Source organism: Convolutriloba macropyga, chromosome 11 (assembly GCF_964194025.1).
Source record: "Convolutriloba macropyga chromosome 11, txConMacr16.3, whole genome shotgun sequence".
Lineage (NCBI taxonomy): Eukaryota > Metazoa > Xenacoelomorpha > Acoela > Convolutidae > Convolutriloba > Convolutriloba macropyga.
In genome coordinates, this window is record NC_134478.1 from 8,209,115 (window position 1) to 8,223,267 (window position 14,153).

The following is a 14,153-nucleotide window of genomic DNA, read 5'->3' on the forward strand; positions in this document are numbered from 1 at the left end:
TTTGAGAATTTTTTTTTCACACGTGCGGCCATTTGATTTTTTTTTCGTTTTTCTCTTGAGTGCGAGTAAGATGTGATTTACGTGTTCTAATTACGAATAGTTACAATTGTTTCGATAATATTATGTAGCTAATAGTTTTTATGACTTAACTCTACTTATATTCAATAATGATAATCAGTGAATTTGCGTCTTTTGCTATGTTATGTTGGTTGCCTATTCACATTTAGTATTTTGCTGAAGGCGAATAGGATTTTGGGTTATTTGTAATTGCATAGTTATTAGTAAAAGAACAACAAATACCGAGTTCTGTCGGTATTTGTTGTTCTTTTGATGCCCCTTGAATTAGTTTTGTAATGACAGGTCCCATATGCTTTCCAGTTTAGAGGCTATGGTTTTAAAGACTTTAACACTACTTGTTTTTAAAAATTCTTTATGATTTTTCGTGGTTCGCTTCTGGTTGTTGTTATTTGCGTCGCCTACCCTTTTAGTGGTCTTGATGACCTGTCCAATTGGGTTTTCAAAGAGCAGGGTTGAACCCATTAAATATTTGCAGTTGATGGCTAAAGGTTTTTATGGCATTCACAGCGTGTTATCATAAAATACTATTGATTTTTTTAATAGCCGCACTCATCTTCTCAGCCGGCTATTATAGCGCTCCTTTTTTTTACTTCGTCGAAAAAAAATGTTTCGCTTTACCTCATTTTGCCGCTTTTTCAACATTTTGCGTGATATCTTTTTGACTTCTGTAGGCTAGTTTCTCTCTTCTCTCATTCTGCTAAAAGTGATTTTGAACATCAGTTGCTCAGCAAAGCAATTCAAAATGAACAGAGTCAGTATAAAAAATTGAAGTCAGAAGTAGAAACGGGAAAAACCCATAAAGCCCAATTTTAGATGGCCGCTATTTGAACGTCGTTCCTATAAGTCTTGGTTACCATCTCTAATGCTTCTTGGTATTGATTGTAGCCCCTGTAGCCTCTCGCTAAGAAACAGAAGTACATTATGTTCAACTACGAAATGCCATCAAAATGAATCGGACTTAAAATATGTTTTTGTACAAAAGTCTTTTTTTAATATCTTCTATTCTTTCAATCCCAATCATGCTTATTGGAATCAACGGCGGCTATTTTCCGGCAATCTGCCGTGTATGTTTTCATGTTTTGCATGTTCTTGATGATTTTTACTTAGTGTCGGCAATTAAAAGTCTCCTCCATTTTTGAAATTTGCTTTACCTTTTGAGCACGTTTTTTGTTTTACTTTTTAAATAAGCCACGATTTTCGCGTTTGACTCGTGGCTTACCTCACTCACTGTTTCAACTGAATATATTTCAAATACGTTCACGCATTCAATTAAGCAATATAGTGAATACGATCAATGTCAAAAGAGCAAAATCAAAAGAAACGGGACAAAGCCCAGTCATTAAGTCATAGTGCATTAAGTTATCAAAGTTTATTAGAGCGAGCATTGTTATAAAGCTTAATAGGTTTCGGTTTAGAAGCTGAATTAATTATAGTTTTTGAATATAACTGAAACTGCGGGGAGAATTAGAATACTTTTTGAAACTTAGGAGAAACTTCTGTCCATTCCTATCTCTTCTTTTTCTGTTTCCATCCCGATGTGTGTCAATGGCGGCTATTTTCTGGCAACTTGCTGGCTATGTCATTAAAATTGTTTTTCTGCTCTGATTTTTTGTTGGTTGAGGGATAGTGCTCTGTTGATAATCAGAAACTAGTTTTTGTGACAATTTTGATAGTCAGTCTCCTAAATTTATCATTCTTAGGATTTTATTTCCAAATGTGTCCAGCTATGTTCTTTTATTTTGTCAAACAAGAGTTTAGCGTTACTCTAGTTCATAGGTTGTTCAACAGTTCGCGTGAAATCTTTTGGACTACTCCAGGTTAGTTTCATTCTTGGCTCAATCTGTTCAAATTCAAAGTTTATCGGCGAAGCATTCTAAAGCATTAAGCCACGTTATAAATGCCAGGTGTTTGAGCAGTCTTTTCTTTGTCTTAGTTACCAGATCTAATGCTTATTGCTATTGATACGAATCCTTCTATTGTCTAATTATGAAATTATCAATTAAGCCTAATTATCAAATGCTGTCAGAATAAGAAGTGCTTTTGATGGTCTGTTGTAGGAAAGTCTTTCCTTTTATTTTCTGTTGCCATTTGAATCCCAATCGGGGTCATGTGAATCAGTCGCGGCTGTTTTCTGGCAATCTGCGAAATTTAATATTTAATAACTTATTTATCTCCTGTAAGATAAGGATTTCTATGCTAAATGGGCTTTTTTAGGTCAATTTTGACCCCTAAATATTCATCGGAAGCTGAAATGAGTGGTATCAAAAGAAAGCCCCTGCAGAATAAAATTTTTATATGACGAGTTTGGTATTGAAGAGGGTATTTTTGAATTTCAATTTTCCCTAAAAAATTTAAGGAAAAGTTAAATCTATACGCTGGAATTCAGAAAAATTCGCACAATTTATGGATTTCTTGAATTTCAAAACAAAATAACACTTGGTGCTTCAAGTTTGCTGAGGAGATATATGGTTTTAACAATCTTGACGTTGTCCCAATGAACTTAAGGAAAAGTACTGAAACAATGAAGATCGTTTAAATTTGCATATTGGAGAAGTTTTTCTCTGAAGGAAAATTAGAAGCCAGTTGTTTTGAAATTTTACTGTATTCGTTAGTAATTATTTTTTTGGAAAGTCGCAAAAAAGCGAAAGGAAATATAATAAAGCAGTTCATAAAATTGAGTAATTATAGTGTCCCTGCTCGAATAATATTACGGAATTTAAATTTCTAATAACTTTTTGCAACATTCTATTTTGTGAAACCGCAATTAAAATAAATCCAAGTTCAAGATCACGATTTTCCAAAAGAAAATTATTTTTATTCACTTGGAGAGATTCAGCAAACTAGTTCTTAATAAACAGTTGGTTGCAACATTATTTCGTATTAAATCATCTTTAGTTTAACTGTTTATCCACTTTTTAACACTAGTTACTTCAAATAAATAGGTTGTTTAGATTTTTTTGCCAACTCAGTTTTATTTTTTGCTCTATAAGTGCTCATTGAAAAGAATAATTGATTGTCAAGACTTTTTGTGTTAACTCTTCTGAAGTTTTTTTGTTAATGTTGTAATTAATATCAACATTTCAAATTCTGTAGAGAACAAGTTATTTGCAATTTTCATGCTGAACATGTACTCGGTGATAGAGGGTCTAAGTATTTTCCCGTTTGCTCCTAGGAGGAAAAGTTTGATCCTAGAGGTAAAGTGGAAGTTTCATGGAAAAACAAGTCACTAATTTTGCACCAAAAGTTTTAAAAATTTCATTTAATGTGGTTACTTTTCGTTTTTCTCATTTTTCCAAAATTACCCTATGCGGAGGTCTCTGACAAAAACTTTTTATTCGTTTTACCCGTTTACCTTTTTCTATTGTAATGGGAAAAAAATCGTTTCAACATTTATCATTACACAGAATGTTTCACTTGTGAAATTAGGAATCTCTCAACGGACTGTCTAATTGAAGGAAGTCCCTGACCAACAAATAATTCATATTCCGTCTCAGAAAATTTTAAAAATTTGGCTGTTTTGTGCCATTCGCTAGACATTCAACCCTAGTTAGTGGTTGAGAGTGGTCGGAACACTGTGCAAATTCACATTTCGGAGCCTTATTGTTCGAATATATGCAATCTTTACATGTAGCCTCTAATTGTGAATCGGTTTAGCCGAATTTAATTTCTGTAACAGCATTCTTTCATGAGCAGTCTTATGAAGCTTTTTCCGTGAATAGTCTTTCCTCCGATAAATATTGTGTTGTTTTCAGGCGTAATGAATGAAGGAGATGAACTTTTGAAAATAAACGACATTGAGCTCAGTCGAAACATGAGCATTGATGACGTGTGTGATCTACTAGCCTCACTTACTGGTAGGGTCCATTTCCTACTTAGACCATCGAAGACCACAGCCACTTCTGCAGCCAACAGCAACTTGAGCACACTTGCCAAAAACAGTAACAAGAACTCACCGAGGGTTAATGGTCATCATATGGTAAATGGTGCTGCTGCTGCTGTGCCTAATGGGCAACTCAATAGTGTTGAGGCAATGCTGAGGTCGAGAACAAACACTGCTACGTCTATATTTGATGAACAAGTGGTGAGTCGTGCTTCTTTTCCGATGATAATGTAATTGATTTTCAGAAGTTTGCTGACTGCTTTAAAAAATGCGTCGGCGAGTTATACTGTAACGGCAGTGTGTTATGCTAGTTTTGACTCCGAAACCTGTGTTTGCAGTAATTTTGCAATTTTTCCGACATCTGCAATATTATGGTGCAAAATGTACACTTAGCGTTACTATAATTGAGGATGAAGAAGAACAAATGCAAATTGGCGTTGAACGATAGGATGGCTATTAAGAAAATCTTTTTGCTTTCTAAATAGTTTCTTGAGTAGTCACTGCATCTTTTCCGTTTGTGCCCCCCTGAATGTCACTAAATATCGCAGAACTGACATGAAGATTTGGGGTAAAAAACGCCTGCAATGTCATTTTTCGTGTTTACTCATGATGAAACTGAATAATTGTTGAGGCAATTTAGGCTAATGGAAAGGTACGAGGAGCCAGCAATGCTGCAGTTGGCGGCAGCAAAAATCCTGAATTAGAAACTTCCATTTATTCGGGCACCGCCGCCTTAGCCTTAACCACTGAAGGTGCCATAATTCCACGGCGTCAGTTTCATTTCAAGGTAACAATAATAAATCACGCGTAACTATCCAAAAAAGCTATGAAACGTATAGTTGTCCCGAATACTAATAATCACTGGACCAACGACTGATCACCCAAAATTATTAGTTTCCAATTACTTAGGATTTAGCGACTGTTTTCTTGCACCTCGCCTTTTTGTTTCCTTAGTTCCTTATCACTCTTTTAGATCTATTTACTTAGGTGAAATTTGGGATTTTGTTTTCCCCAGTATTTGCTCCTTTTATTATCCAGAGCCACAATGTGGGTAGCAGAATGGAAATAAGAATGGTTTGCACATTTTTAATTGCTTTGAAATAAAGTTTGTAGCAGTTATATTAGTCCTCATAGTCTTTCAATGCCATTTTTCGTACTACCGACTTTTTGTCCCATCGTTTTTTCTTACCATTTGTATTTTCGTCCTCAAAAAAGGAATAAACAGGTAAAGCCTGGAGAGCCTTAAGTTGCCTTAGAGCCTTACGGTTCTGTAGTCTCTAATAATGCGGTTCACTGAAAAGAGACATTTATTCATGGTGCGAAGGGCGAGTTAGACCCTCCATTTTTTCCTTCTCTTTCCCTCTCTCCCACTCCACTCCGTCCGCCGCCGATGCACACTCTCCTTATTAAACCCTTGAGCCCGATTGCTCGCCGCCACCGGCACTCACCACCCCACTCCCCTCAATCAAGCCAGCCTCCCTATGCACACTTCATTTGTTCTGCTTTTAGGTGAATAGCGTGACTTACTGCTCTCAAAAAGTGACTTCTGAACTCGCTTAATGAACTTTTAATTTTATCAGCATTTACTAGTTGAAGGTCAATAGTGTGCATATAAGTAGTACCAAACGTATATGCCTTAATTCTTGAGTTTTTGATTTTGAGTATTAATTTTGGAAAAGCTCTTAGGGTTTTTTCCATATAGAGTGTATTGGTTTCATTAAAATGACAGTCCGAATCTAACCCAGAAAGTCTAGTGGTATATTAAAGGACTGGTGGTCAATCTGTCTATCTTATTTTTAATTGCTCTCAAACGAAGTTTGTAGCAACTATATTAGTACTGTCGGTCTTTTTTATGCAATTTTTCGCTTGACCGAATTTTCGTCTCACGCTTTTGACTTCTCGTCCTCAAAAACCGGGATAAACAGGTAGCGCCCAGCGGGCATAAAGTGCTCTTAGAGCTTTTCAGCTCTGTTTCAGCTCAAACTGTTTTTGAGGACTTTTACTTATGGTGTGAAGGGCGGTTCTTAGAGGTTGAAGACACCCCCACTGTTGACCCCCCAATATTGCCCCCACCCCCACTCCGCTGTTTCCCCCCTTTAGACACCCCCGGTAGACACCCCACTATTTTTTTTGCGACGGAATAGCTTTCAATTTTTTAATATTAAAAATTTTAGCAATATTTTGATGAAACTTGCTTTTTTTCAAGTTTTGTCTGTTTTTAGGTTTCTCCAGCCTTAAGAGCCGAGGAACCTGCTCTAGAGTATGACAATAGGTTACTGTATAGTTTCTAAATGTAATGGAATGTTTTTCAAGATTTCAACACCGCAAATTTTAGCATTTTTTTATACAAAACTTGCATTTTTTCAATTTTTAATATTTTCGTTATTCAGGTTTTTCAGCCTGTCAGAAAATCTCTGTTAGGGTTTGATAATAAGTTACTGGAAAATGTTTTGTGGCCATGGATTAGTTATCGCAAATAGTTTTATTATCGCAAATTTTAAGTTTTTTATGCATTTTGCAATTGTTTTTCACGTTTTAAGTTTTTTATTTTTGAGGTTTTTCCTGCCTTAAGAGCCACATAACCTCCTCTAGGGTTTGAGTATACGTTACTGCATATCTTCTAGATGTAATGGAATGTTTTAAGCTTTTAGTATTAGCATTTTTTTTAAAATTTTGCAATTTTTTCCAGTTTTTTTGAATCTTTTTGAATTTTTTCGGCACCAGGGTCCTAGGGACCTCCTCCAAGGCTTGATGATAAGCTGTTTCTTTGCATAGTTTCTTGAGTTGATGGAATCTTTATCAATATTTTAATGAATCCAGCTTCAGCAATTTTTTGATAAAATTTTGATTTTTTTTTGAAGTTTTTGGAAAATTATTATGTTCAAGTTTATGGATCTTTATGAGCCAGAGCAACTATTTAAAGCTCGAAGTAGGGATACTGGATGGTCTCTTGAGACAATAGTTTTGAAGATTTTAGCATCTTGAATTTTAGCAAATTTTTGTTAAAATTTACGATTTTTCAAAATTTTTAAATATTTTTGTCCTTTTCTGAGTTTTACGATCATTACTGGCCAACGAAGCTTTTCAAGTCTTTCAGATGGAATACTTGACATAACTTCAGAGACAAAATATAGTTTTGAACGTTTTCTCTGCGAAATCTGGAAGGTTTTCATTTAAGTTGTGCAATATTTTGCAAATTTTCTACATATCAGTTTTTTATTTGATTTATTTACTAACCAGGATAGAAAACTAAAAGCTGCAGAGTCGAATCAAACTAAAGGCCGCTTCATGAAACCGTGGCTAGCTACTGATGAAGCTAACCGCTCGCCGGTCGTTTGAGAGCAATTCGCCCGACGTTAGTCGGTTATATTCTTATTTCTTATTTTGTTTCAATTCATGGAAGGCCACAAGCGTCTATCGCGGCTATTTTCCGGCAATATGCGGGCTTTATTTTATAATTGCTTGGTAATTTGAGGGCATCTCTAATGCAGATGTTGTCTGTGCAGTTAGAAATAAGTTTTTGTGTTGCTAGTTGTAAAATGACGGTTGATTCTTAAAGAATTATCTTGTGAGTGTTCAATAACTCTCGAACAAAGTTTGAATTATTTCACTGTGAACGTGTGTGTCTTTTAATGCAAAATTTTTACTTGGTAGTTTTGAGTTTTTGTTCTAGAAAGTTTCCAGACTTCTTGAGTGACTTTATCATGCTTGAGCTCTTCATTTTTTGGTGATCTAAGTTGATAAAAGTTTGTTGCTAAATATAACAGCGTGTGTGAGAGATTAAGAACCAAAGCCATTGTACCCGAGTGACCTAAGATGTTAGACTCACATCCTGTAGGTCAGGTTTTCTAGCCTTATAAGGTCGGAGTTTTGCGCCCATTAAACATTCGAGTGTGGAGATTAATTCATCCGACGTTAATTGGTTTGTGTTGATAACATATATACTGAACTCTCTTTTCTGAAGAGTTTTTTCACCTGTTCAGCTTCTTGCGTTTTGACAATCTCTGAATTTTGATTTTTTTCAGCCAATTTTTTTAACAATAAAATAAGAAAAAAATTTTGTTTCTTTATTACATAGCGTTAATTTTAACTTTAACGTGATAAAAGTCACAAGGATTTTTTTTAATGGAAGCGAGTTTGTCTGTTTGTGCTCCTTCTTTTTTTTAAGTACTTCACTTTTTCTTGAAAAACGGGATACACATGTTAAGCCCGATGGGCGTTAAGTCTCGGAGTATTTCTCTTAGGCCTTACGCCCTACCAGTCTCTAAATATGCCATTCACCAAATTTATTCAGGAGACTTAAATTCATTGAGTAAAGGATGGTTTTGAGTGTTTGGCCCCCTTCCCTTCCCTTTGACCCTCTCCGCCAACTATACCCCCTCCACATCATTCAACTCGTAACCCCGCACACGATAGCCCCTGCTTTCTGCGATATCGCTTGATCTATTGTTTAGATGCTCTAAAATTAGAATAAACTGATTTTTCGACCTAGTGGTTTTTGGCTTTCTCAAATTCGTCAGTTTGCTCCTGAAATATGAAACTCGCGGAATTGGCAAAGCTTTGAGTGTGTTTTGAAACTGTTCCGTTTTTGATCAGACGTGACTTACCTCACTCAACACAATGACATAAGCTTTTTGAAGACCCAAAGTTGATCAATGAAAGTCATTTTGTGACGATGTAAGTCGCTAAAATGAAATTGAACTGAAATATCAATTTATTGGTAGTCTTTTATAATTTGTAAGCGGCGTCGATAACTTCAACTTATTTTTGTATCTTTTTCTATCTATGTTCTACGGCACGTGAGCTTTTTTTGCAATCTGCTGGAAAAGTTTTTAGCAATTGTTTGGGTTCTCTTGATCTTTTTTTACGATTTTTCAAACGATCGATTTTTTGTCGGATCATTTGAAGTAGGGCAAAATTTACACCGGCCTGTTGTTTAAAAAGAGTGGAATTTTGATTGACCTTTGTCGGCTATGTTCAATTGCCGTCCTCGTCTTCTCGGCAGGCAACTATAGTGCTCCTTTTTAATTGCTCTCAAACGAAGTTTGTAGCAATTATATTAGTCCTGTCGGTCTTTTTCTTATGCGATTTTTCGCTTGACCAATTTTTCGTCTGACGCTTTTGACTTTTCGTCCTCAAAAACGGGATAAACAGGTAGCGCCCAGCGGGCATTATGTGCTCTTAGAGCCTTTCAGGTCTGTTTCAGCTCAAACTGTCTTGGAGACTTATACTTATACTTATGGTGTGAGGGGCGGTTCTTAGAGGTTGACACCCCCCCCCCCCTTTGTTGACCCTCCACCCCCCTCCCCCCACCGCGCTTTTGCCCCCCCCCCCCCACCCAGTGCTGCCCCCATCAGCCCCCGGTGCACCCCCCCCCCCCGTGGCTAGCTACTGACCAAGCCAACCGCTCGCCGGTCGTTTGAGAGCAATTCGCCCGACGTTAGTCGGTTATGTTTTCTGTGCTAGACAAAAATTTCGTTCGCTTAACCTCAATTTTGCCGCTTTTTCCGGACATTTTGCGTAAAGTCGTTTTGACCTCTCTCGGCTAGTTTTACTCTTCTCTCATTCTGAAGCTGCTTCTAAGGAGCAATCACTGAACAGAGTAATCTAAAACGAACGAAAAATTAAATCAAAATAAAAACGGGACAAACCCAGGAAGATCTGTATTAGATGCCCCGTGTTTGAACTATGTTCTAAATAGACTTGGTTGCCTGGTCTAATGTTTATTGATATGGATACCAATCCTTGTATCAGATCATTAAGAAACAGGATTATGTCTTATACGAACCCCAATCAAAGTTGGCTTCTAAAAACTTTTAAAAAAATTTTGTGCTATGAATTTTTATTCGGTATTTTTAATTCCAGGGGGGTTATGTAATCAATGGCGGCTATGGTCCTGCAATCTGTCGGGTATTGTTTCTCGTTCTGTTCAATCTGCAAAAAGTAGTTGCTCAGTAGAGCAACTTAAAATGAACGGAGTCTTTATCGAAAGTCCGATTTTTTATGTCTGCTATTTAAACCTTGTTTAATTAGCTTTGCCATTTCTAATGCTGAACGGTTTTAATAGTAGGCTCTTTATCCTCTCATTGAAAGGCACGTGTAAGTCTAATTACCAAATTCAATCAAAATAGCACCTTCTGCTTTTGATATTTTGCAACAAAAAATAATTTTTATCCCAGTTCCCTTTCTGTGCTCTCTTAATCCCAATCAGAGTAATCGGAATCAATTGCAGCTATTTTCTGGCAATCTGCCATGTATGTTTTAAATTCAATTGTTTTGAAACTTTTAGTTTTTCATCTGCTTGCTTTGTCCTTAGTTTTATGTAAAGAAGCTCACCTCTATAGGCTTTTCAAATAAAGCAGGTGTTGTGGTGACTGTTTCAGTTAAATAATTTTGTAAATTTTAATGTACAAATTGTACTCACTTGAGGGATGTCTGTTTCAGCTGCATGTGCGTGCCCTGTTTGATTTTGACCCTGAGGATGACGAGTATGTGCCTTGCAGAGAACTGGGCATTCCTTTCGACAGAGGAACAGTCCTCCATGTCATGAATACAGAGGCAAGTTATAATCGATATAATAATTTTAAGATTGCGGAACTGTTTTTCATTTTGCCCCGTCGGAAAAATACCCAAACTTTATCCAATATTTTACAGCTTATATTAAGCATATTCATGCTCACGAAGGCAGCACAGGAATAAAAATTCGCTCCAAGGAACCAAATTAAAGTCGAATGTAGTGAATGGCAGATGTGATGCTCATATGGTAGACAATTGCACCGTCAGCTGAGCTGCTGGTTTAGAAAATTAAAGTCTGATCCTAAAGCAGGCTGACATTGCCCTCTCTTTTAGTATTGCACTGACTGTTGAACATGATATCAAAATAAATCAATGTCCTTAGTATTAGGCAATTTCACTTTTGGTATTTCGCCATTGAGTAACCTTTTACGTAGCCGTTCAAGCAAATAGTTTTGACACTACGTGGATTTTTGTCGTTATTTAGGACCCAAATTGGTGGCAGGCTTTTCCTGATCACGTGATAGGGTTATCAGCTAGTGACGATAGTGGAGCTACGGGTTCACTGCTAGCCATTCAGAACCACAACTCACTTGCAGGACTCATTCCATCACACACCTTCTGGAAAAAGTAGGTTTTGGAACAAAACGAGCTTTTCAGTTTGTTTTTGTTGATTAACAACGGTATCATACCGGCTGGCTATTTTTGAGCTATTAATTTTGACGACTCGAAGAGAAGTATTTGTGGAGCATCGATAATTTTGTTGGAGGGTATTTGATACAGGAAATGCCTCTCGTCAAAACCAAATGTTTAGGACAAATTCCTTCAAGAAATTACAAAAGAGTAGTACATGCTAGAGTCATGCACCTAATACAGGGAGGGGGGGGGGACATTTTGAAATTTCAAACTCAGAAATACTGCCCCCTCATAATTAAAGCTAAAAGGTCCTTTGCGCGCGATGAGTACATGAAAGGGACATCATGCAATTGAGAAAATCAATCGTATTTGAGTTACAATGGGGAGGCGAGCTCTGAAAATTTGATCATTTTCCTGTTTTACACGTTAACAAACAGTCGCCCAGAATTGATTCAAAAAACCAGAATGACAAACCGCGTTGTAAGAGATGAAATTGATGGGGGTATTACAAACTTAGTTTTCGATGATGGAAACCGAGAGAGACCTCCATGGCGCTGCTGTTCCAATACTGTGGTCCCTCGATCAGAGATCATATTTTTTGTTCAAGTGAGTATTATAGTGCTCATGATTAGTCTTTGTTTCGCCATGCTTTTCTTGATATCGGAAAGTTGTGAGGAGAAGTCAATTTGGATCGCGCTGCTTTCAAGTCTAGTTGGTTATATTTTGCCAAACCCTAAACTATGAACAAAGTCATTCTTACAAACGATAGAATCTTCATGGCAGTTGTAGGCCCGAGTGGTTCTGGGAAAACCGACCTAATATTCAGTATGTTGCAAAGTTCGTCGTTTTACCCAAAATTTCCCAAAATTTATTACTTCTACAAAGAGTTCCAGGATACATTTACAGCTATGCAACGTAAAATACAACAAATTGAGTTCATCAAGTATTCTGGATTGGATATAACAAAGAAACTTTCAGATTGTCTGCTCGTTTATGATGACTCATGCGAGGAAATTTTTAACGACAAAGAGTTCGTAAAAATTGCAACGTCAGGAAGACACAGAAAACTTCATGTGATCTACGTCAAACACAACTTATTCCAACAGAGTAAATGGTCGCGGACAATTGATCTAAACACAACTCATATAGTTTTATTCAAATCATTGCGTGACATTCAACAAATAGAATACCTCGGAAAACAGTTAAACTGTCTCCAATTACTCAAGGACGCATACAAATTAGCAACAGCTCAACCCTATGGACATTTAATCATTGACCTGGATCCTAAAACAAGTCAAGGCTTACGATTTTCTTCTCAACTCATTGGTCCCGAACCATCAATATTCTATATTCCTTCGGAGGAAGCTGTTATTACACCAATTACGAATGAAAAAGAGACATTTGCTTATGCTGAAGCGTTGGTGCGTTAACAGCAACCCCAAATCGAAAAGCAAGAGAATTTTTCTAGCCCAAGACATTGAATTCGTTTGGTTCCTAAGCGATTGCGTAATGAACGTGCTCTCTGGTGTTGTCCCAATCAACAAGAAAGAACTACAACAATTTGAACCTCAACTACGACAACTTTCTGAAAAATATTTTAGTGCTCTAGAAAGAAGTAAATTATTGCAGACAACGAGAGGGCATTCTCTGATTCAACTAATTGCCAGACCTTGTCTAGAATATCTACAGAAAAATGCCAACTGAGGAATTTGTGCTCATTCCTCGCAACATGTTTACAACTGAACAACCCCAAGTTTCGCAAATATTAAACAATCCATTAACAAAAAACAAGTCGAAACAACTATCGCTTCTACAGAGAACTTCAAAACAAGAGCCACCAGAAGCGGTCATACAGCAGAACACAGAGCAACAGACAGATGACGTCATGGTTTCGGATGAAGAAGAAAAGCAACAAAGTATCCCAGACAACACTAAACGGAAAGAGTTTGATGAAATCAGTCAGAGTGTGATCGATGATATAGACTTTCTCGATAAAGACAAATTTGGAAAAGCAAAAATAATTTTGAAGAAAATCAACGGATCACGCATTATTTCACTGGACTTTGAAGGTAAAATCCTGATTAATGGAAGGAACACCGACATTCCAGCATCAACTTTCCTCTACGCATTACAACAAACATCATCAAAACTTTTGCCTGACGATTATCAAGTATTGAATTATTTGAACCTTGCGCCACATCTCACTTGTAATACTTACGCAACGAAGTTCATAAAAATTCCGAAAGAGAAAAAACTACGTCAGTTTCCAGATGGAGCAGCCAGTGAACAGAAACCTGCTATCGAGAGAGCAGAAAAAACAGAGACTGCTAGCTTTGATGAGGAAGGCTTCGCAGACGCGAAAGAAGAAATTAAAACGCCAACAGGCTGGAAAACTCTATTCAGCGGAAATCAAAAAACTAAATAAAGTTTACACGAAAGGAAAAGCAGCATTTGGAAGTGTTGCTAACATAAAAGAGGAAAGCGGCTTTTCCCACAGAAAAATTGAAAAATTCCTTCAATCGAAGAACTCATACACTAAATATCGTCAATTCCGGAAAAGTTTTCCACGATTGAAGGTAGTTGCTTACAGAATAAACGAAATCTGGTCCATGGATGTAGCCTATATGGACAAAATAGCCAAGCACAACAATGGGGTCAAATACCTATTGATTGCAGTTGACGTTTTATCACGCTATTTACGTGTTCAACCTCTCAGAACGATGTATTCAAAGGATTGCGTTGAAGCCTTCAAACAAATGATAAAGACGAAACAACCAGAGAAAGTGTGGATAGACAAAGGCACCGAATTCAAGGGCGAGTTCAAAACATTCTGTGAAAACAAAAAGATTCATTTGTATACAACCGAAAACGAAACCAAATCTGCGTTTGCGGAAAGAAATATTCGATCACTTAAAAACATTATATACAGATACTTGGAAGAAAAATGGACTTGGAACTATATAAAGGAGCATCCCAATTTCGTAAATATCATTAACAGTCGTGTTAACCGCGTTACAAAGTTGGCCCCAAATAAAGTATTCAAAAA

General features: G+C 36.9%; 1 protein-coding gene across 2 annotated transcripts in view; it reads left to right on the forward strand.

The window, feature by feature from the left end:
• Window positions 1-14,153, forward strand: part of LOC142349480 (uncharacterized) — a 161,565-nt gene that overhangs the window by 92,012 nt on the left and 55,400 nt on the right. For both annotated transcript variants that reach the window (XM_075401066.1, XM_075401067.1), the window contains 3 exons: window positions 3,831-4,159; window positions 10,403-10,516; window positions 10,959-11,101. In XM_075401066.1, coding sequence (XP_075257181.1) covers window positions 3,831-4,159; window positions 10,403-10,516; window positions 10,959-11,101 — 586 coding nt within the window. The remainder of the gene's footprint in view (window positions 1-3,830; window positions 4,160-10,402; window positions 10,517-10,958; window positions 11,102-14,153) is intronic.